At 39.0% G+C, this 27,220-nt stretch overlaps 1 protein-coding gene across 1 annotated transcript; it reads right to left on the reverse strand.

Annotated features, from left to right (window-relative positions):
• Positions 1 to 2,788: 2,788 nt before the first annotated feature.
• On the reverse strand, positions 2,789 to 25,473 carry RAB38 (RAB38, member RAS oncogene family). Its single transcript, XM_005149694.4, has 3 exons — positions 25,201 to 25,473; positions 17,242 to 17,522; positions 2,789 to 7,117 (listed from the first exon to the last, which is right to left on the reverse strand). The coding sequence occupies exons 1-3, from the start codon at positions 25,403 to 25,405 to the stop codon at positions 6,965 to 6,967; spliced, it is 639 nt and encodes a 212-aa protein (XP_005149751.2). The 5' UTR covers positions 25,406 to 25,473; the 3' UTR covers positions 2,789 to 6,964.
• Between the last annotated feature and the right edge of the window lie 1,747 nt (positions 25,474 to 27,220).

Genomic DNA, 27,220 nt, shown 5'->3' on the forward strand with positions numbered 1-27,220 from the left:
AATAGCTGTGTAGTTGCTGTCATGTAGAGAGCCTCCCATTGGATGATAAACACATAGCCATTAGTAAACAGAGCAATAAAGTGCTCCACAACAATTAATCAGTACTTTGACAAGTCTCTCTGGGCTTCACAATAAATGCTATAACTGGCCTCTCAGAGATTTACTTCTGTCTAGAAATAACACCTTTTATTCACATGGCTCCCAGGGAAGATACAGGGTCCTGTCAAATAGTTCACTTCTGTCAACATATTGCTTTTGTAAGGGAAAATGGAAGAAATTAATAAAAAAACACCATATATACTTAATAGTGATACTTCCATCCCCATGCTGGCTGTGTGCTGTATTTTCCAACCTCTACATAACCGTTAGGTGTGGAATCAGGGTTTTCCTCTCAGAGTTAAAATCCCCAGGGTGGAACTGACATGCTAACCCGGCTCAGATGGAGCCTTAAATATCCATTACAAGTATACTGCCCAGCAACAGCTACAGACTTCCAGGTGCAGCTGCCTTTGGGAAACTACTTTTTCATTTCCATCAGGTTTACAACTGTTTATGCTTTGCCTGCAGAGTGTTTTATAGATGGTTTAAAGTGTCTATTGTCTTTATCAGCCATGTGTTTCAGCATTACTGGCTGTCACTGGTGATCAGAAATGCTAATGCAGGTTGACAGTTGGAGGCAAGATCTAGATGATCTCCATGTTAGTTTTGACTAGGGTAGAGTTCATTTTCTTCCTTTCTTAGAGCTGGTATAAGGCTGTTTTGGATGTGTGACTGGGCATTGTTTGGTTGGTGGTGAACAATTGTTTTCATTTACATTATTTGTCTTTCTTGAGGTTTATTCCTCTTTCTTTGTTATTTTACTATTATTATTATTACTATTATTACTCTTATTTCAAATATTAAACTGTTCTTGCCTCAACCTATGAGTTTTCTCACTTTTATCCTTCTAAGACTCTCCCTTATCCTGCTGGGGCAGGGAGTGAGCAAGTGGCTCTGTAGTGCTCAGTTGCTGGCTGTGGTTAAACAATGGCAACCCCAGTTTTAGTGACTCCAGTAAAGGCTCCTCACCAAAGTGTCAAGACAAGGGGATGAGGTGGTACCAATGTCCAAAAAGAGAGAATTCCTAAAAGAAGATATGCTTTTTTGGCAAATTAGCCATAAAAGAAGTAAATTTCAAGGCACACAAAGTAAAGAAATAGTTCTTTGTGCCTTGGAAAATTCATAGACCTCTAAAGTGATAAAAGCTTAAAACTGTCAGATCTTCAGTAAGTGATTTCTGCATCTTACTGAGGAACTTGTGGAGCACCTTTCAGTGCTCTTGCGTGCTTCTTGAATTGGTCTTGGACTAGTCCCAGATGCTTCTGTCTACTATGACCCTGGTTGCATTTGTTGCCTCTCCATTCCTTGTGTTGATCTCCTTTGGATATGGCTGAACACCTCTGCTGAAGGAACGTCTTGTAGTGGCCCTTTCCTTGCATGATCTGTGAAAGCCAAAGGCATGAATACACAGAAACAGAAGACACATGGATAGATTAGCATGGGAACTAGATACCCAAAATTACCTTCTGCATACCTGAGAAAGTATTTAGGCACTCTTAACAAAGATGTAATTTGTGAAAGAAACTGTAGCTTGTTTTTTAAAGCTATTTGAACTCCATAGATGCCAGGTTCAAATATTACCTGTTGCTGTGGAACTGAGCTACTACAGCTTAATTGAAAGCTCATATCCTGGAAGAAACCAGGTAAATACCAGGCTAGGATAGCTTTCTCCATTGTTGACATGCAGAGAAGTCTACTGGGGGATATTCATTTGCTTAGCTTCCACCCTGGGGAGTCGCATGCTGTGGCTTTGTTCAGTTTAGTATCTCATCTTTGTAAACTATTATTACTGCATTTGAAACATAAAACAAGGATATTCCAGTCCTAATTAGGCAGCTGATGCACTGTAACTGCAAAGGAGAAGATTTTCAGGAAATGAGTGTTCCCAAATTGAGCAGTCAAAGATATCTCTTTGTTATGAGTGCTGCAACAGTGGTACTAAATGCTGGGGATGTGACTGTGGGTCTTGCAGCACCTTCCACCATAGGGTGTGAGACTGTCAGGCTGCATTATGAAAAAAGGCAATGAAACCAGAATGTTAGTTTTGTTGGTGCTGTTGCAGAAAAGATAAGATCTGTGTAATAAATACTAGACTCACACAGCAGGTGAGCACCTCCTCTTCTTTTAATTAATAAAACAATCTAATATTTCAAAGGAATCATAAAAGGTCAAGTGTGTAGCATTGCTGCAGGTATCAGCTTGCTCTGACAGCTGAAGACAAATGTTGTTACTATATCCTAGATATGCAGCTGCCCAATTAACAAATGTAGGCCATTTATTACCCAGCCAGACTTCTGAGAATGGAGTGTGTGGTTAATAAAGAACCCCAAGCTGATGATGCATCTACCTGTGAGCCAAAAATTCTACTTGTGCAATCAGACTTTGAACCAAGGTTCTTTGAAGAGCTGGAGCCGTAAAAGTAGCATCTGGAACTGCAGTATCGAACAGGATGATGAAGGAAGAAAAGGTGGAAAGTTTCTGTCTTAGACTGCTAATCATTTAATCAATGTTAATAGTAATCTGGATGGTTTAAAAGAGAGGTGGAATGAAAGTAAACAGCCTAAATGAAACTATTAATGCATATATGAGAGACTGGCTACATCTGATTAAAGATAAATTAACTTGTGGCTACTTGTATGTGCTCACTTTGGTAATGAATTAATTTTACAAAACACTCATATTCCATGTCTTGTCAGAAATGTCATCTTTTATTACAACAGAGCTTGCGGTCACATGCATAAATATTGGTGTGGTAAAATATATTTTCATTGATTGTTTCCTGGCAATTGACATACAATTGCATTTCCACATATATTTACCAATTTCACTTCATTCATCTAGACTGAGTGTTATAAGATGTAAAACAAAACCGCTATTTAAACATGTACCTTCTCCTTCCCTCCCTCCCCTTTTATATGGTCAGGTAGGTTAAAATGGAAGCTACAGGAAAAAGTCTGAAGATAAAATATTGACGTACAATTCAAGCTGCATACACAAGGTACTGCTGGGAACAACTAATCCTGAATAAAAAAGTTTAATGAAAATATATGATCTAAAAAACTGGTGCATAAGAAGAAGAAAGCCAGATTTTCAGAGTCTAAATGGCTTTCTCTTGACAGCTCAACTTGGTCAAATAAATTATGATCCTTCTGGAATAAAAAAGTAATATTTACTTTTCACTGCATCCATTTTTTTTCTCAATAATATGTATATGCTTCCCAAGGTATTTAGAGTCATGAGATTTTGTTTGTATGGAGCTTTGAAGATGGAAAACGTCATCCTGTCACTCCTGGTGTTGTGGCTGAGCTGGTAAATGAAGCCTTGGGGTGGAGATGCTCAACCACCATTTTTCATGAGTCATTTAGGCTCATCCCTCATGCCCTGCACCTCACTTGTGGTTCTAGGTGCTGGGACACCCAGAGGGGTGTTTATGGAGAACTAGAATGAGAAAGAATTTTAAATCCACTTGGCATTATCTTTGCTCACTTGGAAGGTGATAGACTCATGTCTCTTATTACTTATTGCAAACAGAAGGGGAAAATGTTTCATTTTTAGATGGCCATGCAATTAAGATGCCTGGTCCCTAATGACCAGCAAAGAGAACATAGCACAGAGTATATAAATATGAAAACAAGGAAATCAAACCTGTTAGAGACTGACACAGTATAACTGAATTTTACGTTTGCTCCTGAAAGGGTATTGGCACAAACTGAGCTCATTAATTCTAAATTAAAGCTTTTATTCTGACCTGTCTACGACAACCCCTTCCAGAAAGGCTATGTTTGCTAGATACCCAGGTGGCATTCACACATTTATTGCATTACAGAAAGAGACTTGACAGATTCTTATCTCTTCAGTGCAAATAAAAATGAACATTTAGAATTATGTGCCTTCCTAAGGAAGCCTGATCTTAATGATATTGCTCTAATTCTCATGGTGTAAATATGTGTGAGTTTAGAATATATACCTCGTTTAGTCCTTAGTCTAGAAATTGGCCAAATTCTATCCACCATCTACCAGAGACGGGAATATCTGCGCAAGAATTGTGACTGCAGTAAAACCTGACACAGAGAAAAGGGAAACAGATGATGAGTCCATAGTTTAAAGCAGGTTTATATAATACAATGAAAAATAAAGGTCTATATGCCCTTGAAGTGTTTTATTTGTGTGGGTTTCTTTAGTTACTGTTGTACCAGATCTTTAACCATAGCTTTCGAACATTTGAGGAAGTTAACATTAGGCTTAATGAATATTGGCTAGAAGCCACCGAAGACAAGTGATCTGAAGATAACTGAAACACATTAACAATTGCTATGTTTGTTGCAAGTTGAGCACAAAATAATTTGGGGGAGAAATGACAACTTCCTCTGCTTCACCTGAGGCATCAGATTTATAAGAAAAGTATGGGGTTCAGCTCATGAAAACTCAGCCCTTTAGAGGCCATCTGAATACCTAGGTGCCTTGTTTCCAACATTATTGGCTCAAAGTATGAATCAAGTGTTGTCCTTAATAAGGCATCCATAAGACTTGGCTTAAATAGTGCTTTAAACTTGAACTAGCTGATCTGGCACTAGTTCTGTATTGCAGCTTTGTTGCTGAGATTATTAATCTAGTAGCATGACATCTGCACAGCCACAGTTTCCGTTTCCAGCTGTCTGCAGCTAATCTAATCATCCCATGCAGTCACACGTTGCTTTACAACCTCGACTAGGTTAACTGAGGTGGAATAATTGAAGCTAATTGTTGCAGCACAGACAAGCCCTGGATAGATTTAGAACATTAAGTCATTACAGCACCATGTATTTATGCTAGAGGGCACTCATTTCATTCTGAGCTGTAACAGAGCTTGGCATTTGTATAACATATATCTTCAAAGCATGGTGCCAACAGTAACTTTCAAGGAGTGCTGTGAGGTAGGTGTGTACATCAATCCCTATTTTCCAGATGAGGAAAGTGAGGCAGAAAGGTTAAGTTATTTGACCCAGTTCACAGCAGGAGTTAAAGGGTGTTTAACACAAGTGTTAAGGGATAACACTGTGATCAAAACAACTTGAAAAATACTCTCCTCGAAAAAAGCCAGCTCATGATATATATAGACCCTTACATCTATGTGTGTGCACAGATTGATTCAGGATGTGGATTTTTATTTTTAAAACCGCAGACCTTGCTTTCTTATCCTAAAATTCTGTGAAGAAAATTAATCATTTTAAGGCTTTAGGAAGAGCACATGATGTCTGGTGTCCCTGGATGTCCTCTGCAGTGCCTATGTAGTAATAGCTCATTCAGTGATAGTATCATCAAATAATTTAGGCTGAAAAAGACCTTAAAGGTCATCGAGTCCAACCATAAACCTAACACTGACAAGTAATAGGATGAACTTCAGAGGCACAAGAAACCCATAGTCTCACAGGATAAGTTCAGCTTGAGTGTTTCTAAATCAACACCTATTTATTAGCCTTTGAGAGTTTCACTCCATTGCCACCTAAGTGTTCAGTTAAGTATTGCAGTGACGTCTGCAAACACAGGATGTCACGAGATTCTGCCTCCTCCTTTCCATGGCATTACCCATCTTTAAGGAAAGAAGCCCATCTCAGAAGACAACTCCTGGCACTGAGAGTTCATAGCTTTGGAATGAAAAGGCTGAGTAGGAACAGAAAATGCAAGTGATTTGTCTACAGCGGGAGACGGGCAAAGTTTGTCTTGCAGGGGTTTGAGCCAGATAGCAAGACTTCTTGTCTAGACACATTTGTCTGAATGACTGCAAATTTTGTGGGATTCTGAATATCAACCACTTCATTTCCACAGTGCAGCTCAAGAGATTCTGCACATATTCCAGGAGCGGTTATTAGGACTGTTTCATTTTACTTCCTGTGATCATTCATGCAATTGTGTGTTTTAGAAGAAACGTTCTCAGAAAGCAAATACCCTGCTATTAAACACAGATGCATTTCTGAAAAGTTCAGCTGTTACATTATAGTGTGGAGAGTGGATTTTTCCATGAACATCACCATAATGCAGGGACGCATACAGAGACATACAGTATAAGCACAGTTCAAACACACTGGGACATCTGTGGCATTAAGGATGGAGAGGTAGGAACAAAATTAATGAGTACTTTTCAGAGGAATTACTGGCTTTATAGAATAGACAACCTTTCTGAAGATTCTTAGCTGCTTCATCTTTGAGGCTGTACCCCCAATTCCTTGTCTTGTCACCCCTCACCCTTGACTTGTTCCATTTTGCTTCATCTGAAGACAATGTTAACAATTATGAGAATTTAACTCTTCAGAAAGAGGGAGCAAATACTGCATCAGTCCCAGGAGCTGAGATCTTCTGGAGAACTGAATAACATGAAAGGTTGCTTCATGTTCAGTTTTGCTACCTTCTTGTTGTCTCTTTCTGAACAGCTATATTTTCATTTATCGTCATCTTCCTCATATGAAACAAGATCATGGAAGTCTGATGTGTGACAAAACAGTGCAATGATAACGATTGCCTTCTCAGTGTATTGAGAAGGCAGGCTGGAGGCCCAATGGGCAATTAGGGTATTGCTGTAGTCACATCACAAAGCTTTCAGAAACCACACTGCAAAATAGTAGGTTTTGATATCACTGGTGGTGCTATCCCACCAGGAAAACACACCATCACCATGAGGCTCATTTGACCAGTAGCCAAGGACAGTTTTGAATAGTTGCTATCAGCGAACATAATAAATTTTAGCTGTCAAAAAATTATGGAAAAATTTAAGGATATTTTTGAGAAAACGGCAATCTGCTTATGGACAATGTGGGCAGGCTGGGTACGTTGGACAAAGTAGAAATTGTGAATCATAGTTTTTCAGCTCTTTTGATAGTCTGGAAGTCTCTTAGGATTTGAAGCAAGCTGAACAACTGACAATCTTGGAGGAATTCATGTGTGGTTTTATAATATCTGGTTCGATAGACTGAACTGGATCACTCTCACTAGCGATTATGTGTTTCACCAAGCATCTGGAAGCTTCATTGATGTTTATGTTTTCCTGCATATGAAAGAGAAAGAGAGGTTGATTAGTCAATATTAATTAGACCAGGCTGCAGATTTCCTGTGCATAATTAAACTTTTCTCTAGGCAACATAAGAAGTTTACTTTCCTTAATAAACAGCTTTCAAAAATTGACTGTATTAATAATGCTTAGTGTAGTTTTTAAGTTAGTTAGGTTTTATGTATATTATGATTCATATCTCCTTTAAATTATACACAGAGCTCACTTAAATTACTTCAAACTCTTGGTGATTTGATTGCTTCAATAAACCAAACAAACAAGTGCCAGAGGGATGTTAAAGACAGATGCCTGAAGTAAGGCTCTGGAGTCCGTATTTTACAGTTACTCTCATTTTCAAATTATTAATTACCTACCAGCAATTACAGCCATCAACCACACTAATTTTTTAAGCCTTTTCCACAGTTTCAAGAGATTTCTGTATACAGTGCTCACAGTGAAACCCATGATGAGCCAGATTCATTGAATAAATGATACAATTTCAAGTTATTCACAAAACAGTAGAAAGGTTCTATATCATCTTTAAGTTCTCACTTATTTTTAGTTGAGGCTGATTTATCTCAAATGTACTGCTTCAGAGGAGATACAACACCACTGGTTTCATTTGTAAGTCAGAAATCCTCATTCCAGGAGTTTAGAAGGAAAGGCAAAGCACATTTTTCTACTTGTGCCTTACTTCAACAGCACGTTTAATTCGCAGCAACGCTTACTCTGTTTGTAGAATAGGCAGAGCTGAAACAGGCTGATCAGTGAGACACAGCTCAGAACAGCATATAAAATAAGTACTAATACCGAGTAATGACTTTTTTTAATGATAGCCACTAACATGTTTGGAATAAAAACTCAGGCTTCCTGGCATAAAAGGCACTCTTCCAATTTAACTATTGGCACTGGTTATTTATTCTATATGACAAGATATAGAAACCATGAGATTTCTCATGTTTCTTCACCTACACAAGTGACCTTAAATATTTGATTTTTGACCTGTAAATAGCATCAGATGGCTGCAAAAAAAAAAAAAAAAAACATTCAGAGAATTCATTTACATACTAATCCCTAGAAAGTGCTTGAGAACTGAGAATCAGCTCTGTACTGTGATGTTAAAATGTTACTGCATTACATGGCTTTCTCAGACTAGACAAGCAAATTCCTCAAGCATGCACCAAATCATTTTTCAGGACACTGTGAAATTTTGTTAGAAGAAATAGACATGAAAAGTATCTTTCAGTACTGCTTAGAAAGCTGAGGACAAAACAAGGTCGTTAAATGCACAAAACCGTGTTAAAATCTATTGCGTTGTGTTTTCCTTTACTAATGGACTGATATCTACTTCATTTACCCATGTGCTGCTTCTCTCTTGGAATGGCAAATTGTACTGTTTCAATAACATCTTAAGGAATATCTGAGATTGTGCCCAAAATGATTAATGTTCAGCTGTATCAACAGAAACCATTTTTGAGACTTAAGATCAGCATTTTATGAGTGAGAAAGGGAGAAAGAACCCTAAACCCTAAAAGCATAAAATGGGGATAGGTGGATGTCCCTTATCCCCACTGGTGATGGATGGAAGACGATGTGCCAGACCTCAGACTAAAATTTCAGAAGCAAAAAAAATAATGTTTTAATTCAGCCATAAATCAAACCAAAGTAAAATTGGAGCACTAAACCTCTTTTTAAACTTCCGTAGCTTTCTGGTGGAAGCAAGCCAAATTTAAACATGAAAATATTGTTTTGACATGAAAAGTCAAAATATTTGGGTTTGAGAATATGAAAATTAAAAGCTTCCTTTTTTCTGCATTGCTCTTATTTTTAATTAAATTAGTCACCAAATTTGACCCGTATTCCTTATTATGTTAGCGGCATTTTAGACTGAGCTTGCTGTTTCTCTGGTAGGTGTCTGCCAAGATCTACTTAATAACTGTGAAGTGCAATTAGATAGAGATCATCCCCAGCTCTTTCAGGCCATTCCACCCAAAAAGGCTGCTGCTTTCAGTCCATGCCTACCTTCTTCTCTGCCAGGGGCCATTCCTTCAGATGCCCATTACTGAAGTTTATGTAACTGAGCTCTTCTTCAAGCAAAATGTGTGGGTTTGCTACCCAAAGCATTTGCACCCATGTGAATAAAATTCTACCTTTTGTTCTGTATAAGAGGAAAGGGATAAAAAGACCTGTCCATAGTGTGTGTTGGATCAGAGTGGCATTTTCTCATCCTGAACATTTATGTAAACTGTCTAAGCTGTGTGGATGGAAATTTCTGTCAGGTACAGAAGAGCAAGAGAGGAAGGGTGACTCCAGAAGATAGCACAGCTATTTCTGAGCTTCTGTTAGCTCCAGCCTTCTCCCATGGTTCAGATGACAACTGGTATGTGGATGAGAAATGACATGCTAAGTCACTTGCTGAAAGGAGCCTGTGCTTATGCCAGCAAAGGAACTCCTACTGTCCCAACTCTACGCCTTGATCGCTTCCTTTCTGATGCTGTGTTGCCTTTTGTTACAAGTCTAATTCTATGGTGTCTATTCCGTGTCCTAGGTCTGAATCAGACATTGCTATATTCTGGTCTGTCTAATGAAGTATTGATTTCTGCACCTCTCCTCCTCCAGTGTGTTTTGCAAAAGAAAAATCAATATTCTGCTAGGCAGTAAAGCAGCCACAGACAGTAGAAGGTGATCTGATATCCCAACACAGACATTCAGAGACCAGATAATTTTAGAGAGCAGGAGGTGTTGAAAGGCAGTCTAGGGAAGGAAAGATAAAAAGGGACAGGTGAAAATCCACCCACCAAATACAAAGAAACAAATAATCAGAGTGTGAGATTGTACAGACAGGAGCAATCACAGATGCCCTACTAGTTGTATTGAAACATGGAAGCAGCCCCAGTGGCATAGATCAAAAAGATGTCTTTCAGTGGGTCTCTGTGCTGAAATCCCTTCACTGTCATCTCCCTCATGGCTTTTGTTCTACACAAAACACTACAGGAATTGTGATAATTGCAGCAGTTCAGACTTTTCCCTTGCCTTTCTTTTCCTTTGCCTTTCCCTGCCTTCCCTTGCCTTTTGCCTTGCCTTGACTTCTCTTCCTCTTTTCCTCTTCTTTTCTTTCTCTTTTCCTCTTCCTCTCTTCCCTTTCTTTAGGTCTTACTAAGGGACCTACTCTGTCTCCCTGATAGAGATACTTCTCAATGTCAACATGGTTACAGGTTACCTAGCTCTTGACATGGTACTAGATGCATCTGTAGTACTGAAGTTTGTTTTCCACCCTCTTCTAGCTTCACGGTTCTCCTAACACAGGGGAAGGTCTGTTGACCCGTACTCCTTCTAAGGCTGCTATTACTCAGCACTGCATCTGTGATGTGTGATTTACACAGCATCTTTCTGGAATAGCAAAGTGCTGCTATGGTCATTTATCAAATGGAGAAAAAACAGAGCCCCTGACAGAGGAAACTGCATGACCCAGTACATGGTGGCTAGTTGCAAAGTGGGAGATGGCATATTTGAAGTCTCCTCATGATAAGGTAGGAACACAATAATACCTTTCCTTCCCAAGGCTTGTGGAAGAGTTTTTACTGCAAGATCACAATAAAGGATTTTACCCATATTATGGTTCCTTTGTTGCTATCAGTCCTCTCTTCCTGCTTTTCCTCTGCTTCTCACAATGACAGACTGCTTTAGTAGGCTAGCTTTTATGAAACACTTTCCTGAGCATCTCCCCTTGCCCTGTCCCCCAAGGTGTCTAATCCATGTTTGTGATTTCTGTGCCTCACTAAATCCCAGCACCTGATAGACACTATCGCAGTCAGTGATGCAAGAACCTTGTTGTGAATCCAGCACTAAGTGGCTTACCCTGCATCAACCCAAACCTAGTTCCTGTGATGATGCCTGACTACTAGAGTTGGTCTTCCTCTTGACCCCATCAAGAAGGAATGCAAAAGTGAAAATCAGCACATGCTGCTCTTTATTACAATACAAAGCAAGGCAAAGGAGATAACTCTGAGCAATCTCTGAAAGCCAGAAAGGAACACTGGAAGACACAAATGAAATTACAGTTAGCTTTGTAGATCTATCTCCTTCAGATGTATCTTTTTAAAGGGCAGTTCTATGGAAAGAATTGCAACTAAGAGCAGGAAAAGACAGTTGCATGATTTAAAACCTTTGAACATATTGCTGTGGGAAATAATGTCATAGATTTGTAATGTGACAATCCACTGAAGGGAAAATAAATACTTCATTGACTCGTCACTAGGGACTGTAGTGGTAGGACAAGGAGTAATGGGTTAAAACTTAAACAGGGGAAGTTTAGATTGGATACAAGGAAGTTCTTTACGGTAAGGGTGGTGAGGCACTGGAATGGATTGCCCAGGGAAGTTGTGAATGTTCCATCCCTGGCAGTGTTCAAGGTCAGGTTAGACAAAGCCTTGGGTGCCATGGTTTAGTGTGAGGTGGCCCTGTCCATGACAGGGGGGTTGGAACTGGATGATTTTAAGGTCCTTTCCAACCCTAACTATTCTATGATTCTCTGAATGTGAATGTGTCTCAAAGCAGTACACAAGCTCAGCAAGCTTCTTTGCATTCTGATTGCCTTCCCCTTTATCTGTCATCTCTAATGCAGATGCAGAACATTAACATTTAGAGCATTCCATTTTAATAGATGAAACATATCCCTGCAGACTAGACTGGTCTCTTAGCTCTTTACAGAAGGAAAAAGGCCTCTGCTAGCTTTATGGGCCTTTCTCACTTTCAGATGAAACTTCTTTCTTTGCCATACAGATATATTAGTCTTGTCTGTCTGGTTGTTTTCTGGTATAAAACTGCTCCTTTTCTGCATTTGAGTAGTTTCTTTCTCTGACTGAATCTGATGATTTTGAGTCTTACTCCGAAAGCCAAGGTGAGGAACAAAGTGTATGCAGGCATAGCTCCCTAACATGGGTATTTGGGGATGGGTAAGCACTGCTTAAAGTCATGACCTTAGACTCTATTACTGGAGTTGAAGGGAATCGACTTCCCTTAAGTAAACATTTATAAATTCTGAAACAGTCAGGTGTTAGATGGGAATGACATCTAATTCCCATCTTCTGCATTTTATCTCTACAGTGCACCAAAATGCAGGAGCAGGGAAATTACTTTCAAGATGTTTTAACCTACACTCCCCTGGAGCAAGCAGTCTGAGAGAATGGCTCCTCATGCTCCCTTAGCAGAGCTCCCTAGGAAACTGCCAGCAGTAGAGCTTTATGAAGATGTTGTACTATATCGCTGTGTTGTGTTTCTAGGAAAACACAACCATACAAGTTTAAAGCCATCCGGATGCATGAATATGAAATTCATGGATGCCAACTTCTGTGGCCACAACTTTGAAAACAAGGGAATTTCTCAGATTGAATTCTTATGGCTGGTTGGATGTTGCTCAGTGATATTGTTTGAATAGCTGACCTTCCAACCTCAACAATTTTATGATTCTGTGAATTTCCAGCTTTCAGCCAGCACTGAATACCACATTTCATTAAAGTGATAGAGAGCTATAGGACAACTCCAATACCTGTGGGATATTCTGAGTCAACTCCTTTTCTAGTTACAGAAAACAAGTTCTACAAAGCATTCTGCACAGAGTAACTGTATATCTGAACTGAAAACTCCTGCCTTAGGTGTCCGTTTCTTGGCTTATGGCAGAAGCTGAAATGTTTTCTAGGGCTCTGCACAGTGAGATTAGTCAGACTGGGTTGTTTTAATTTTTGAGTGAATTAAAGAGACGGTGTAAGGACCCATTCATCCTTAACTGAGTCTGGCACTCTCAAATGGATTGCTTTGGTTGGAGTTACCAGATCAGCAGATTAGCCGTAGAGTGTCAGCCTAATTCAAATAGGCCAACCTCAAATGTCCAAACCTCATTTATATTTATGGAAATCAAAACCACATATCACATTCCTCTACATGTCTACTGTACAGCTTGGGGTTTTTTAACTTTCATAGTAATTGTCCAGTCAGAAGAACTGAAGAATTCATGACTTAATTTAAACAAGGGCTAGTAAAGTTGGTTTGTTCACAGAGCTCACTGGTAAGATGAGCAGAATTGCTGTCCTTGCTTTGTGGAAGAAGAGGCTGAATCAGAGAAGAGAGTGACTTTCTGAAGGTCATCTGATAGATCAGTGTCAAAGAGGACTTCTGATGCCTAGCCCAGCATTTGGGCGATATGATGCACTGTGGACTGCCTATCAGACCGAAAGCTGGAGAAAAGGCACATTATTATCCAGGTTTCTTAGATGAGGAAAGATTCTGTAACTTTTTCCTGGTCCAAATATGATGTGTTCAAATAGGACCTGAAAAACAGGGAATCCAACCTTTCTGGGCAATTTGGACAAAACACGAATGTCTTTTCACCTAATTCTGTATTGCTGACAGCCGAATTACTGCAGAAAAAAGAGCATAATCATAGCACAGCTGTGGTCAGTCGTGAGGTATTTCTGAAGTAGGCATTTTCAACTCCATTTAGTTTTGCCTGACTTGTCTGTTTTGATGCACAAGTTCCATTTTCATTATGAGGCGATAATAAGCTTGAAATTGCTGCTTTTCTAATCCAAGTCAAAGGCGCACCTCTTTGAACTAGGAATGCTGGTGAAAACAGTTTAAAGGCTTGGAAATGTGAATGGAGCTCTCAGCTGGCCACATGCTGGATAATTAAATGTGTGGCAGGAAGAAGAAATTTCCTTCCTTTAAAAAAATGGATCTTTCACAATAGTTGTCATCATGAGATGTATTAAAGAATTGACTATTAAGGGTTATTTCATGGCAATCTGGGGATGTGCATTTCAGACTGCAATCAATATGGTCAAACTAAATATGCATGTATAGAAGATAACAGGCTCTCCACTGCATATATGGTGATATGTATAACTTGTAACTGCATTGTCCTGTTGCCCAGCAAGGCCCTTATTACATTGCAAACTATCAGAACAAATTCTTCCATCTTTGTAGGGAACACAAGGCTGGAACGGGCTGAGCATTTCATAGAATCATAGAACAGTTAGGGTTGGAAAGGACCTTAAGATCATCCAGTTCCAAGCCTGCTTCCATTTCCTTTAGATTAATGTAAGAATCAAAAATAATACATGAGAATGCATTAGGTGGCTCAAATGTTTAATTCTGAAGTTGTTGACTTAAGAAAAACAGCACTGGGAACAATATGGTGATGGGTTTTGGTGTAATATGCCAGTTCTACAGACAAAAAATTTCAGACCACTGACAGCTTGAACTATGGTAGGCAAGCTTCATGATTCTGCTTTCTACAAGACAACCAGAACTAAAGGATGTATTTTTTGTCAGTGATCACCTTTGTTTTTCCAAAATGCATAAATCACATTTGGTTTGCTCTGAAGGCTATAACATTTCCAAGCACGTCTCCAGAAAACCTCTGGAGGTCTAATTATTCCCGGATACCACCAAAAAAAAGAGTTAATACTTATTTGAACTGCTAAAACTGCTAGCTGCAATGTAGCGACTTCTCTGCCAGTGTTATTCTCCTTCAGAAAAGAGTTTCTAACCTCAATAGGAAACATAGCTAGGTTTTTATTTTCCCAGGACCTGAGTTCAATTATTGAATATGCCCTAGGCTGAAAGAACACCCAGTACATGCAACATCCAGTATTGTAAAATAGCAGTAATAATAACTTTTGTTTAGGAAAAAAACCCACAGATTTTAGTTCAGAACATAGACCAAGTGGGGAAATTATTCTGATTTAACTGAGGCTAAAATTTGCTATTCTACCAACTTCAGTGGAATTATTCTTATTTGTGTCATTTTAAAGTTAGGAGTCTCCAATTCCGGGTGGAAATCAGGTGTGGGGATTACAGAATAACAGATCCTAACCCTTATTCTATAGCAGAAAAGAAGAATCTGATGAGAAAGTCATGTGTCCTCAGCTCTTACTGTTCCCTTCACAATGGCCTTTGAAGAAAAGTATTGTCATAGCTGGATTTCCTTCTGTTCCTACATGATTGCCCTGGTAACCCAAGGGCTGCTTGGGTTTCTGAGATGAATAAAGTAAGAAGAATCTAGGTATTTCCTTTGCTTCAAATAATTCTCAATCTTAATTCTATGTGGCTTAGAAAAAACTTGAAAACCTTTTCATCCATTGTGACTATTTTATACTTTACATGTCCTTTATACTTCCGTAATTCTGCCCAACACAGGCTCCATCATCATGGTAAAACCTCTCTGCAACCTTTGAAATTGTTTGTACATTCATTCTCTGACATGACCTGAAATGGCTCTTGGCACAAGAATTGTGGTTGCTCTTAAGAGGTGGACAGCTGCTTGCTGGGGACTAATGTATGGAATTCATGATACAGATTCCTTGCTCATAAGCCAAAGAGCAGTAACCCGCTGCATGACTTTGCTAATATAAAGCCAAAATAATGGAACTATAGCCCTGTATACATTGGTCCATCCTGTTCCCTCTTGTTCTCTTTGAAAGTCTTTTAGATGCAGACGTTTTAAAACAAGTTATCACTCATTTCTCTCTTGTGATTTTTGTAGTGGTTTTGCCCTCATGCCCCAGCTTTTAATGAATTAATCTCTTCTCCAGGTAACATAGACTCATGTACACATCAGAAATGAAGAAAAAGTAATTCTGAAGAAAACAGCCATATACAGCATGATATATCACTGGTGAACTGCATTCCAAATAAACACAACCTGGTACTTCTTGTTACTTGTGGCTTGAAAAACACACAGACACCTAACATAATATTGGAAAGGGCCAGAATACGTAATCCTTATGGAAATAATAATAGGTTGTCCTGTAATCATTCCCTAACTCTCCACATTTTCTAGTGACATTTAAGAGATCTTGGCCTTTTCTTAAACCAGAACAAACACTGTCCATAGTAAAATTTAGGTTCATGCAATGCTTGAGGCAGTCTAGGACATTTTTGTAGTCACATTTTGTTGCTTCTGTTATTACAGATGAGATTTCTTTTAAATATTGATGCTTCAAGGAGTCAAGACCAGAAGACTAAAATACAAGTATACACTCCAAAGGTTCTTAAGAAGCTTTCATAAAGTGCTTAAGATAAATTAAACAATTGAATGTAGCATTTTGGCTTTCAATCTACTAATAATCAAGGTCAAACCAGATCCAAATGGTTCACATTTAACACATTGAAATATTCCCTAGAGTTGCTTAATGATGACACCAGCTTTCATAAACACAATATCCATTTGAATTGTTGTGTTCAAATCAATATTTCACATGCCAGTTCTCCAAATCTTACACACACTGAGATTACCTGAGACATGTCAAGTGGATACACAGGACCACTGTACCTTGGGCCTTTATACTCCGAAAGTCCCAGTGCTTTATCTAATTTTTATCTCCATGTTTTTACAGGCACCCAGGAAATCTGTACCAAGGCAAGGAACTGAACCTCAGAGCAGCTCATTCATCACTTTGACCATTAGACTTTCCTTCCTTCCCAGATATATGATTCTATTTTTACATGCTTTTCAGGATGAATGCTTGTAACATTAAGTATTATACAAGTGCTGCAATGCTCCTGGCTTTTTCTGGAATCTAGCACAGTAAATCTATCGTCTTAAATTAGGTAAAGTGTTTACACAAATATTTACAGAGAATTCACTGTTAATAATTATGAAATATTGTTATGAATATCATTCATAACAGGTAGCTTTTTTGTCTTGTCAAAGGTCATCTTCCTCCTCAGGCTCGTACACGGTCATTGACAAGTTACATACTTTACTGCTGGCCTACCATATTAGAGAAGCTGCAGTTCAGAATGTTGCACATAATTCATAGAATCATAAACTCATAAAGTGCTTATGATTGGAAATGACCTTATAATCATCTAGCTCCAACACCCTGCCATGGGCAGAGACATGTCACACTAGACCATGTTGCCTAAAACTCTGTCCAGCCTGGTTTTGCAATAACAGGCCTGAAAGAAATAGAAATGTATTCATTTATAAATTCAACTTTAACCAGTTCCACCAAGATTGGAGCTTTGCCCGGTACACATTTAAACTGAGCAAACTATTTCAAGAACCAACTTCATTGTACTTGGAGAAACATTTAGAAACAAATGGAAATGTTTGTTACCTTGGCTGATGTTTCAAACCAGCCCACAAACCCATTATCTTTGCAGAACTGATCCATCTTGATGCCGTTGTTCATAAGAACATCTATTCCCTGGTCACACTTGTTTGCTAAGAGGACTGTCGGCACAGGCTTGCCATTTGGAAGAACCAACTTAGAGTCCAAATCCTCTTTCCATTTTGTCACTGCCTCAAACGTTGCAGGTCTTGTAACATCAAAGACAATAAATGCCCCCATGGCTTCTCTGTAATATACTCTGGTCATATTTCCAAATCTTTCCTGACCTGTGATAAAGAAAGAAAGAGAGAGAAAAAAAATGCCACCTTGTAAAAATCACTGCTTCCAGTTTAAGTCAATATTTCATATAACATGTTTTCTAAGAGAACATTACTGAAGGTAGGACTTAATTTTGTAAGTCTCTGGAAAGGTGCTGTTTGTCTAAATAATAACAAGCACTATGCTAAAGTAATTTGTATGAAAATACAACAAAGTATAGCATGAAAAAAGAGTTTTAAAGCAAACGTCCGAGGAAAGTTAATAACTTTATGACAAGCTTGAGCTTCAGTGTACAGTCTTACTATGTTGCCAGACTTCTAAGAGTGGATGGTACCAAGGGTCTTGGTGTACATTATAGGACTTTAAACAGGAGTCACAAGAAATCTAGATACCAATTTGGAAGCTGCTTGATACTATGGTATTTTGTGGGAAACACGTAGCAATTGATTGCTCATGCAGGAAGAGGATCCTGCATACACTCATGCAAGTGGTAATAATCAACAGTAACATAGTCTGAGGCCATAGCAGGCATTAGAGTCATTATGAATTTACTTTCCATGGCAAAGTAAAACACAGAGGTGAGAGAAGTAAATTTAAAGCCTTGCAAATATGGAAAGTGTTCTAAGAAAGAGCTGTATTACCGCAGTGAAAAGGTCTGGAAGGAGGCATTTCATGTTAGTTCTGTTCAGAAGCTTTATGGTTTTATTTGCGGTTTTCAAAGTATTTCTTGGAAGTTATTTACAGTGTTTCTGTGAGCTAACAACATATTATTATATTGGAACATGGACGTTTGTAAATGTCTATCATTTTATATGATCAATATAAAAAGCAACACACTTGGCATCAGGATGTGGGTTTGTTATACACATGCTGTTTTCATGGGAAGTTTGAAACAGCATTTCCAGGAATGGAAATAAATTACACAGAATTTTTCTTTAAGTAAAAAAAAACCCCATAGAATTTCTATTGATGTCTACTGCTGAGCTGTGGTCTGAACAGAAGAATTATAAATTCCTGAAACATCTCACAACAGCAGTCTTAAATACAACATTAAGAGTTTAGCAAAACTCTTGTATTTATACATATGCTGCCATAACTGAGAAAAGGTGTGATGAAATGGAACAACATTCAGTGGAAACCTGTTTCTAGCCTTATTTTCTCAATGTGCATAGTTTTGAGAAGGTTAGGAAGACAGGAAGTTTGGAAAGCTGCCTCTGACCCTAGGAAGACCACCTGTGGAGGTTTTATCTGGAAGTTGTGTTGTCAGATGTAAGGCTGGGTTGAGAACTGAAGAATCCTGATTACTGGTCTTCTAGACCATGTAGTTTCATTTAATGGAAGTAGCATTGAATGCACTTATGGGCTCAACACTCTCCATTTGTGACGTCTATCTTTGGATTTATGCTCTAGCTGTTGCAGCAAGAAGAAAGTCATTCACATGATACAGGAATCAAATATTGGTATCTGTCTTCTCCAAGTTAATATTAGGGTTTTTTTTACCTTAAATAAACACTAATAAAACAAGCAGAAAATGCAAAATTTCTGGGAAATGTGAGTTCATATTGAAAGATTTTTATGGCTGTGATTTTTTAAAATGTCTCATGATTCTTGTCACTGGGCTAATCAGATGAATGGCCAAGTCATGTGCTATTCAATAATCTCCTTGTTGAGCATTTTCTTTCATCTGCAAGAAGGTGCCTTCAAACAGAAGTTAAGGTCTGACTTTTGCTTGCAGTAGTGCTAGCAGCAACGTGTAAAATTAGGTTTTGATGCATCGTGTATTTCAGTGATACTTTATATTTCTGCAAAGTTCTTGAAATGCTTGCACTGTAGATGAGATGTAGATGATTTAAGAACTAAAGTTGGGCCTTACACATATTTATTGGAGCACAGATCTCTCTAAGATAGGTGGGACATTGTCATAGAAGAAGAACTAAATTATTCATTAGCAACATAAAATAATTCATCATAAAGTTATTAGAAAATAAAAGACTCTTATGATGTGACCTTCTGGCTCATAGTGGCCCACAAAGTTCTGATGGATAATATGCTACTGATTCCTCCTCCTGCTTTGGCAGACATCTAGGTTTTTCACTGCACTGTGTTTGTCAAAGAAGCTTTATGCAGGGGAACAGAGCTCACCAATTTCCATTGTCACTTCAAAGAAACAGAAAGAAAGAAGGAAGCTACTGGCTGAATAATGTGTGTAAGCCCTTTCTGAAGTGGTCTTTTCCACCCATTGGTTGCAATAAAGATATGAACCTACTTGGCATAAAGACATGAAGCATTTTTGAATGGAAAAAGGTGGTTTGTAAACCCCAGACTTTTATGTCCCTTGCATAATGACTTTACTTTTACTTTACTTGCATTGTAAAAAAAAAATGATCTCTGGTGTTTGCATTGTGCTTGGAAACCTAAATACTGTGTCTAAGGATCCAGGAGGAATCTTTTTCCAGAGATTCTCCCTTATGTGAACAAATCCCTATCTATTAGATGAGGCTCCTAAAACTTATTCATTTAGCAGAATTACTCCTGAAAATGGGAGCAGTTTGATGTATTAAAGGTGTCAGAATCTGGCCTTAGGTTTTCAGCAGCACAATGGCTTAAGTAGCAAGTAGGTTAGAAAATAGATGAACCATTAAGCATTCAGTGATATCTTGGAGGCAAGCTTGAACATTAGGATCTATTTTATTGCAAGAGGGACTGAGGGAGATGGGTTTTGCTTTCACTGGAAGGGTCAGAAGCTTGTGAAACGTTTGATTGATCTGGCCCATTGTACTTTACTGCATCCCTTGCAAGGCCACTGGCATCTGGCATCAAATCCCACAAGCCTGCTGGCCTTTGCCCATTGAGATGGTGCTTTACGTTGTGATCCATCAGCCCTAATTTAGGTTCCATAAAATTAAGGGGTGGATCTAAGATTAGCGTCCCTTTGTAGTCAGAGACTGAGAAGAGATCTAGAGAGCATCTTCTCAGCAAGAACAGACATTTAAGAGTGGTCACATAAGCTTCTTCATGAAGGTATTTAATCTCTACCCTCAAAACCCTGGTGAGCCCAGGATGAGTAGCTTAGGCTCAGATGGTTCAGTACAAGATCCCTAATTGTTAAACCAGATGAATTTGACCCCACTTTGAACTTAAACAAGTGAGATCGAGGTGCCAAAACAAGATTCCCATTAAGGGGAAGGGCTCCCTGTCTAAATATCACCTTCCTGCCCAGCTCTCCTAACTTCAGTGGCACTTCTCTCACAGGGATAGGTGTCATTTCATGGGCTTAAAGCAGTCAACAGCTGAATTTTCATAGCTTATAAAAATTCACCCCACACAAACTTGCCAGCATGAATTGTACAGAAGTCTTCAATTCCCACTAACCGCTATCATCTCTGATGAAATTATAAAAACTAATGGTAAAGTGCTAAAACTCAGACAACTTCCACCATCTCTCCCATAGTATCTGAATTATAGTGCAATATAAAAATTAATTAAAACTGCCTAATGTCCAGTTTTCTAGTGGGGTTTGCCACCATCATTTGTCCTAAGAGGAAAAGCTTCTGAGATCCACCATTGCTATGTAGAGGGGCTTTAGGCAGCCCTGAGAAGCTGGAAATTGTGGATAAGATCTAAATATTTCAATGAACCCTTCATCTTCCATTTCAATATAACTTTCATAATTTTCATCCTTGAATTCAAGTCATTGTCTGTATGGGCTGAAACCTAAGCAAGCTTCAATGTGATGCTCACCACCCCAGAATGTGGAAAAGCAGACTGTTAGCAGGATCAGGCCCATGGATCTCACCACATCTGTACTGAAATAAAACCACCCCAGGCAGGGACTTATTTATGTTTGCAGAACAGTAATTTCAAGGTAACTTAGCCTAGAAATCGCCATGACTATCTTATTTATGCATATGTACTGCAGTGTTCAGCAGCCACTAAAAGCCTACATCGCTGAGGATGTGCTGTGTCTTGCATTAGTGAACAGTCCATTTACTCGCCCTGGAGCCTAACAGAAACTTTGGAATTGCTGAAACATTTGGCCATATCTGTGCAAAGTCTGATGTTTCCAGAAGTGAAAGTTGCAGGGAAAGGAAATGGAAGTGTTATGTTACCATTGGCATTGCGTGGATGTCTCCAAATGATTGGTCCAACTCTATGAGATGAGAACCAGCCTTCTAGAGGCAAACCAACATATTTTGGGTAGCAATGAATAATCCAGCCCACACACATGCAGCAGGAGGGATAACAGTGATGCTGACAGGGCTGTGAAAAAGTAGCAGTGGAAGGGAAAGGCTCTGAAGTGCTGCTCTCTGCCCTCCACTGCACTCACGTTGCTGCTCCCTGCAGTAAATCTGCAGCTAAAGCTGGTCTTCAGGGATCTGAGGGCTGTGTGGACACAAAGCACAGACAGTACCACTGAGAGCAGCCTTGCAGAGGAGGGAATAGCAAATACACCCGGATCTGCTGCCTCCAATAGTTGGTTTCTGCAGGGCCAACACACCACAGCACTCTTGTTCAAAATAGGATTAAGAGTTTAATTTAAAGCTTTCCTTTTATCAGTCTGCTTATTAATTTAAAGTATACTCCTACAGAGGCAGCAAAAAAGGTAAGGAAACAAAAACAGTCGACTGAGGACCAAGATTTAAAGATGTAGAGGCGATGGCACACATTCATAGGGACATGAACACCTAAACTGAGAATTTGGGGCATTCAATGAAATAACTTGGAACTGCTGTGAGGAAATTAAAGACAAAGAGAATTTTACCATGTATATCTCAACCCAGACACAATAGTGAAAATTCAGTCACCACAAACTTAGGCACTTGAGTGGATCAGACATAAAATCACAGATTTTAATGCCAGCATCTTGGTACAGAAATTGTAACAGCATAAACCATGAAGCTTTGTCCAGTTATTCCTGTCTAACAACCATAGCTTCAGGAATATATTATCTGTTACAAAAAATATCCAAGTCTTAATGTAGCAGCATGTGATGCAGAACCTACTTTATCCCTGAACTAAATTTTCTAATGCTTGGTTCCCTTATTGTTCAGCACTTGTGTCTCATCTAAATAAATGTTGTTCCAGCATTTAGTTATTAAATCTTATTATACTTCTGTTTACCAAATCAAAGAATACAGATAAATACTTTAGAGAAATACAAACTACATTTATCTATGAAATTAAATAACACCAGATGAATCAAATTTGCTTTTTCTTCTTATGTCCATAAGGGTAAAAGAAGGTAAACTGCTTGGTCCTACCACAGCTGGAGTATGTCACTGCTCCAATTAAGTCTCTGTGTATGTAAATCCTGCTATCAACACAGGTGAGCTTGACACCAGTTTTACTCAAAACCTTTTTGAGAAGATTATTTCTACATTGTTAAACAATTACTACTCACTGAGGCACACGGTGAAGTGCACATTACACTTAGTGGTAAGTTCACTGGCAGTATAATGGTAAGGGAGGAGAGGATGCAAGAGCTAAAATGGTAATTGATATATATATACATATACCCACATATAGAAATATGCAAATACTGATACAAGACATTATTGATAGATTTGCAGCATTTGCTCCAATTTAAGATGTCCTGAATGCAAAGCCACTGTCCTTCAACATGGTCGGAGACCAAAACTTTATTTCTTTATCCCCAAAGCTAAACATGGTCTAGAAACAGAGATTCTACCTAAAGAAAAAGAATGTTCTGAGACCAGAGTTTTTACTTTCCTTTCTCTTCTCCTTTCATATTTGTGTTTTCCAAGTGATGATATGTGACCAGACACAGCCAGGATAAAGCATTTCCAGTCCCTCCATATTTCTAAGCTGTTTTACTTTGCTTTCATTTTTAAACATCTTTTTTTTCTCACCAGTCAGATGCCTTATTCAGGGTAACTTCTATGCCAGCACCACACTGATCTGAATTCAGTGCATTGCTTACAGAACTTATGCTATGTACATCTATCAACAGCTGAAGCTCCTTACACAGAAGTCATTAAAACAGACGGCAACTCTTACTGGCTACTGTCTTGACCTTCACAGAGATGCTTTGAATTGGGCAATTCATATGAAATTTAGTACTGTGGTGTAATTCTCTCTGTCATGTGTGATAACTCAGAAAGCATGCTAGTCATTCAGTACTACAACTTGGTGTAACTGCTTCTGCAGCCTGACTGAAAGCTACATCATATGATCTGCCAGCACATGATTAGTAGTGTAATACATCTCTGAAACAAGGCATGCAAAATACATTCTTTAAGTCCCTGATGCATTCAGAATCTACCATTAAACGCTCTTTCGCATGCAGCAAACTTCTGGATGTGTATGTATTTATTGTTATAACTGGTGAGCAATAAAAGCAAGGCCTGCCCTATTATTCCAACTCTTAATAAACTAAGCACATATGTTTTAAATATCATAAACCCACAAGACTTCACTGATTATAAAAAAGCCAAGGTTATGTGTGTTTTGCAGTGATGTTGCATAAGTTTTGGTGCCTTGGTGCCAAATTCAGAGCTCAGACATGAGACAGCTCAGTGCAGAAGAAAGACACTCCCTCTGCTCCTAAGAATGTCAAGAATTTTCCCATTTCACTAGTTTTACACTGTGCCATTCCAGACTAGATCACTGAACCCACAGCTCAAGCCACAGTTGCCTAACAGCTGATATAACATTCAGCTCTATTCCCTGCTTAAAGCATGTAACTTAATTTAATTGAGGTTTTAAAAAGCCTTCCTTTTTGCTGTGAGTATTGTATTACAGCTGGACTTGGATTCCTAAGGACACTTAAATGAGAAAACCATCGCTTAAAGCATGCAAGAGATGACATCAAGATAAACTTCTATTTTGTGGACTGAATCAGAAGTAATTAATTCCTAGTAAGTGGGATGCCAAAGTATTTGTGGATTTAATTGGAAGCCAAACATAAGAACTCCAAAGCACTGACAGCAACAGTGTTGAAGTCTGAGGGGTTTTAATTATGTAAGCGTGCAAGGATGGCTCTGTTTCTTTATTCTTTTGCTCCTAACAAAGTAAATGCTCTTCGTTTGCTTGGTGTTGGCAGGAAGACAAGTAAACATGAGCAAATAAATTTTAACAACCAGGATTATTGCCAGAGAGAAACACTTCTCTTTTCAAAGCATGTCAGAAGTTGTTTGTGTTTCATTGGGCTGAAGAAAGGGAAAGAAAGGATAGAAGGAGGGTGTTTTGAGAAAGGAACTCAGCGATACTTTTTCCTTATTTATTAAACTATAAAAATGATTTCAACCATCTTGTTGAGTCCCTCATCTCTTCCACCAAATAAACACTTGTAACAGGAAATTCTTGTTTCTCTCCCTCCCGTCACAGAGATCTGTAAGTATAATGAGGCAAGCTGAACATCGGTAGCTGCAGAACAAGTGGGGCATTCGAAAAGGGGTGCCCATGTCCATACACATGTCTAGGGGCTTGGGAGGAACATCAGACAGGGCAGGTTTCACCTTGACACCCCTTGTTTGGAGGACTGCTGGGTTTAGGATACCCCAAAATGTCAATCTGCCCATAAAGTTTTCTTCCCTCCATCTCTTCCCCCTCACCACATAGGCACTGGTAGCTTCCAACTTAAGGATTACTAGTAATTAATTTGGGTCTATATTTTGTATTGGCTCTGGATAGGTTATGAGGCAAGGGTTTCTCCTCTGTACTCACCTGCAATATCCCAGAGCTGCAGCCGTACCACAGTCTCAGCATCCCAGCTCAGCACCTTCAAGGCAAAGTCCACCCCAATGGTGGCCCGGTAGTGAGGGGAGAAGTTCTGGTGGACATAACGTTTGATGATGCTGGTCTTGCCCACTCCCAGGTCCCCGATCACCAGCAGCTTGTAGAGGTGCTCCTTTTGATTGTGCTTCTGCATCCTTCCTGTGGCTGCGGCTGCTCCCTGCAAACTGATTGCATGCTCTGCCCAAGGAATCCTGCCAGCCTGAGGGGGAGAGAGGGAGTGAGGAACCGGGGAGGGAAGGAGACCAAGGTAGGTGGAGGCTCTTTCCCTTTGTAAGGAAGCAGGATCACCAGGTCCAGCAGGCAGCTCTGCTGGGAGATGAAGTAAGCAAGGGACTGGGGGATGAAAGTCTCCTAGAAAGTTTTGTGTGATGTGTGTAAAGATCAGCACGAGGTGTGTCTGGGATTAGTCTGGCTACTAAAGACCCTTCAGGAAATCCATGCAGCAGCCCTGTTCCCTGCCTTGCTCCTCGCTGCAAGGACAGGGTTTCTGTTGTGCATTAGTTTTACATGCTGGTTTTTAAACGTGACAACTTACCACCCTATGCTTGTTTCCAGACATCCTTAACATGTTTGTCACAGCACTAAATAAAAAGTGGAAATCTCCTTTCAGAAGTTTCACTCCTCCTTTGAAGTGCAAAAGTTAAACCAGTGTGACTTTATCTTTGGATGTGATTTGGTTTTAATCAGTGTAAGTCAGTGTGAATGCAGAACGGGTGCTTACAGCAATAGAAAGCATCTGTACTTCTGTCCACACTAGGAGGGCTGGACGAATTTAACTTAATCCATTTAAAATCCATGCTATTTAATTACAACAGATGCATATATTTTAACATAATTGCAGTTGTCTGTCTGCACTTATAAGCATGCTTACATCTGCTGAATGCAGCCACAGCTTATGCTTTGTTTTTAATTACAATTAGACTCTACAATGCAAAAAAAATCCAGATTTATCCCATGACTCTGATAATCAGAAGTTATGAAAGCAGAGCAGCATTAGAGGATATGAATGCCAGGGTCTCAACAGTCCTCTGTTTCCCAAAATAAGTGATATCTAACTTGCAAACAATTGAATGCATTTGAGTAAATCATTCCATTGACATGACTGACCCTGTATTTTAAATGAACATAGGGACAGTTCAAACACGCAGCTTAGCTGGAGACCCCTGCCCATTGCCTATAGGTGTTTGATTCTTTTAACAGTTTTGATGTCAAAAACCCAGAATTGTCATATTCTGTGGAAATGATTTTTACATTTATTGATGATATTTGTAAAATAAAACACATTTTACACTTACTGAAATATTACTTAATGGAGTTCCAAATATGCACTGAAAAGGCATTATAAACTTGTCATCTATCCAAAAAGCTGGATTTTAGTAGACAAAGAATTCAGAACACTTGTGTTATGCAATCTTTTATAATCAGTATTTAAACTTAAACTTTACAGTTTTTATATCTACACACACACAAAGTGGAAATGGGTAATTTGAGAGGAAAATTGTTTTATTTTCCTTGAAACTGTTTTTTCCAGTAAGATGAATTCTTTTTCTAAAACCAAGGTCTCATCTCTATCATTCTGTTGGGAAAGAAAAATGCAAAGGGCTTACCCTTGTTAGCTACAGACATATAAGACTACAATCAGTTCGCTCCAATCAGTTGCTATCTTTCTATGACTCAGTCTTATTATTGTGGCTACTGGTAGGGTGCAGTCTGTGAACCTTACCTTCACAGCACTGCTGTTTTAGGAGAGGGTGTAATACCCAATGCACTTCTGAGCACTCACAATTCCCTTTAGAGTCTGATGATTTCCCATTTAAAGAAAGGACAGGCTGAGAGGGTGTAACAATTCAAGAAATGACAAAATTGATGTTTCTGCTGAGATTGAAATTACACCTGATCTTTTATCCTTCTTTGATGGTGGCCAATGCTTGGAGCGCAGTGCATGGAA

Source organism: Melopsittacus undulatus, chromosome 2, assembly GCF_012275295.1.
Source record: "Melopsittacus undulatus isolate bMelUnd1 chromosome 2, bMelUnd1.mat.Z, whole genome shotgun sequence".
In the NCBI taxonomy this organism is placed as follows: Eukaryota; Metazoa; Chordata; class Aves; order Psittaciformes; family Psittaculidae; genus Melopsittacus; species Melopsittacus undulatus.

Coding starts and splice junctions, on each gene's coding strand:
- RAB38 (XM_005149694.4), bottom strand. CDS start 25,405: ATGCAGAAGCACAATCAAAAGGAGCACCTCTACAAGCTGCTGGTGATC. Junction 17,523..25,200: donor GCAGCTCTGGGATATTGCAG/GTGAGTACAGAG, acceptor TCTTTATCACAG/GTCAGGAAAGATTTGGAAAT. Junction 7,118..17,241: donor GGTTTGAAACATCAGCCAAG/GTAACAAACATT, acceptor TTTCATATGCAG/GAAAACATAAACATCAATGA.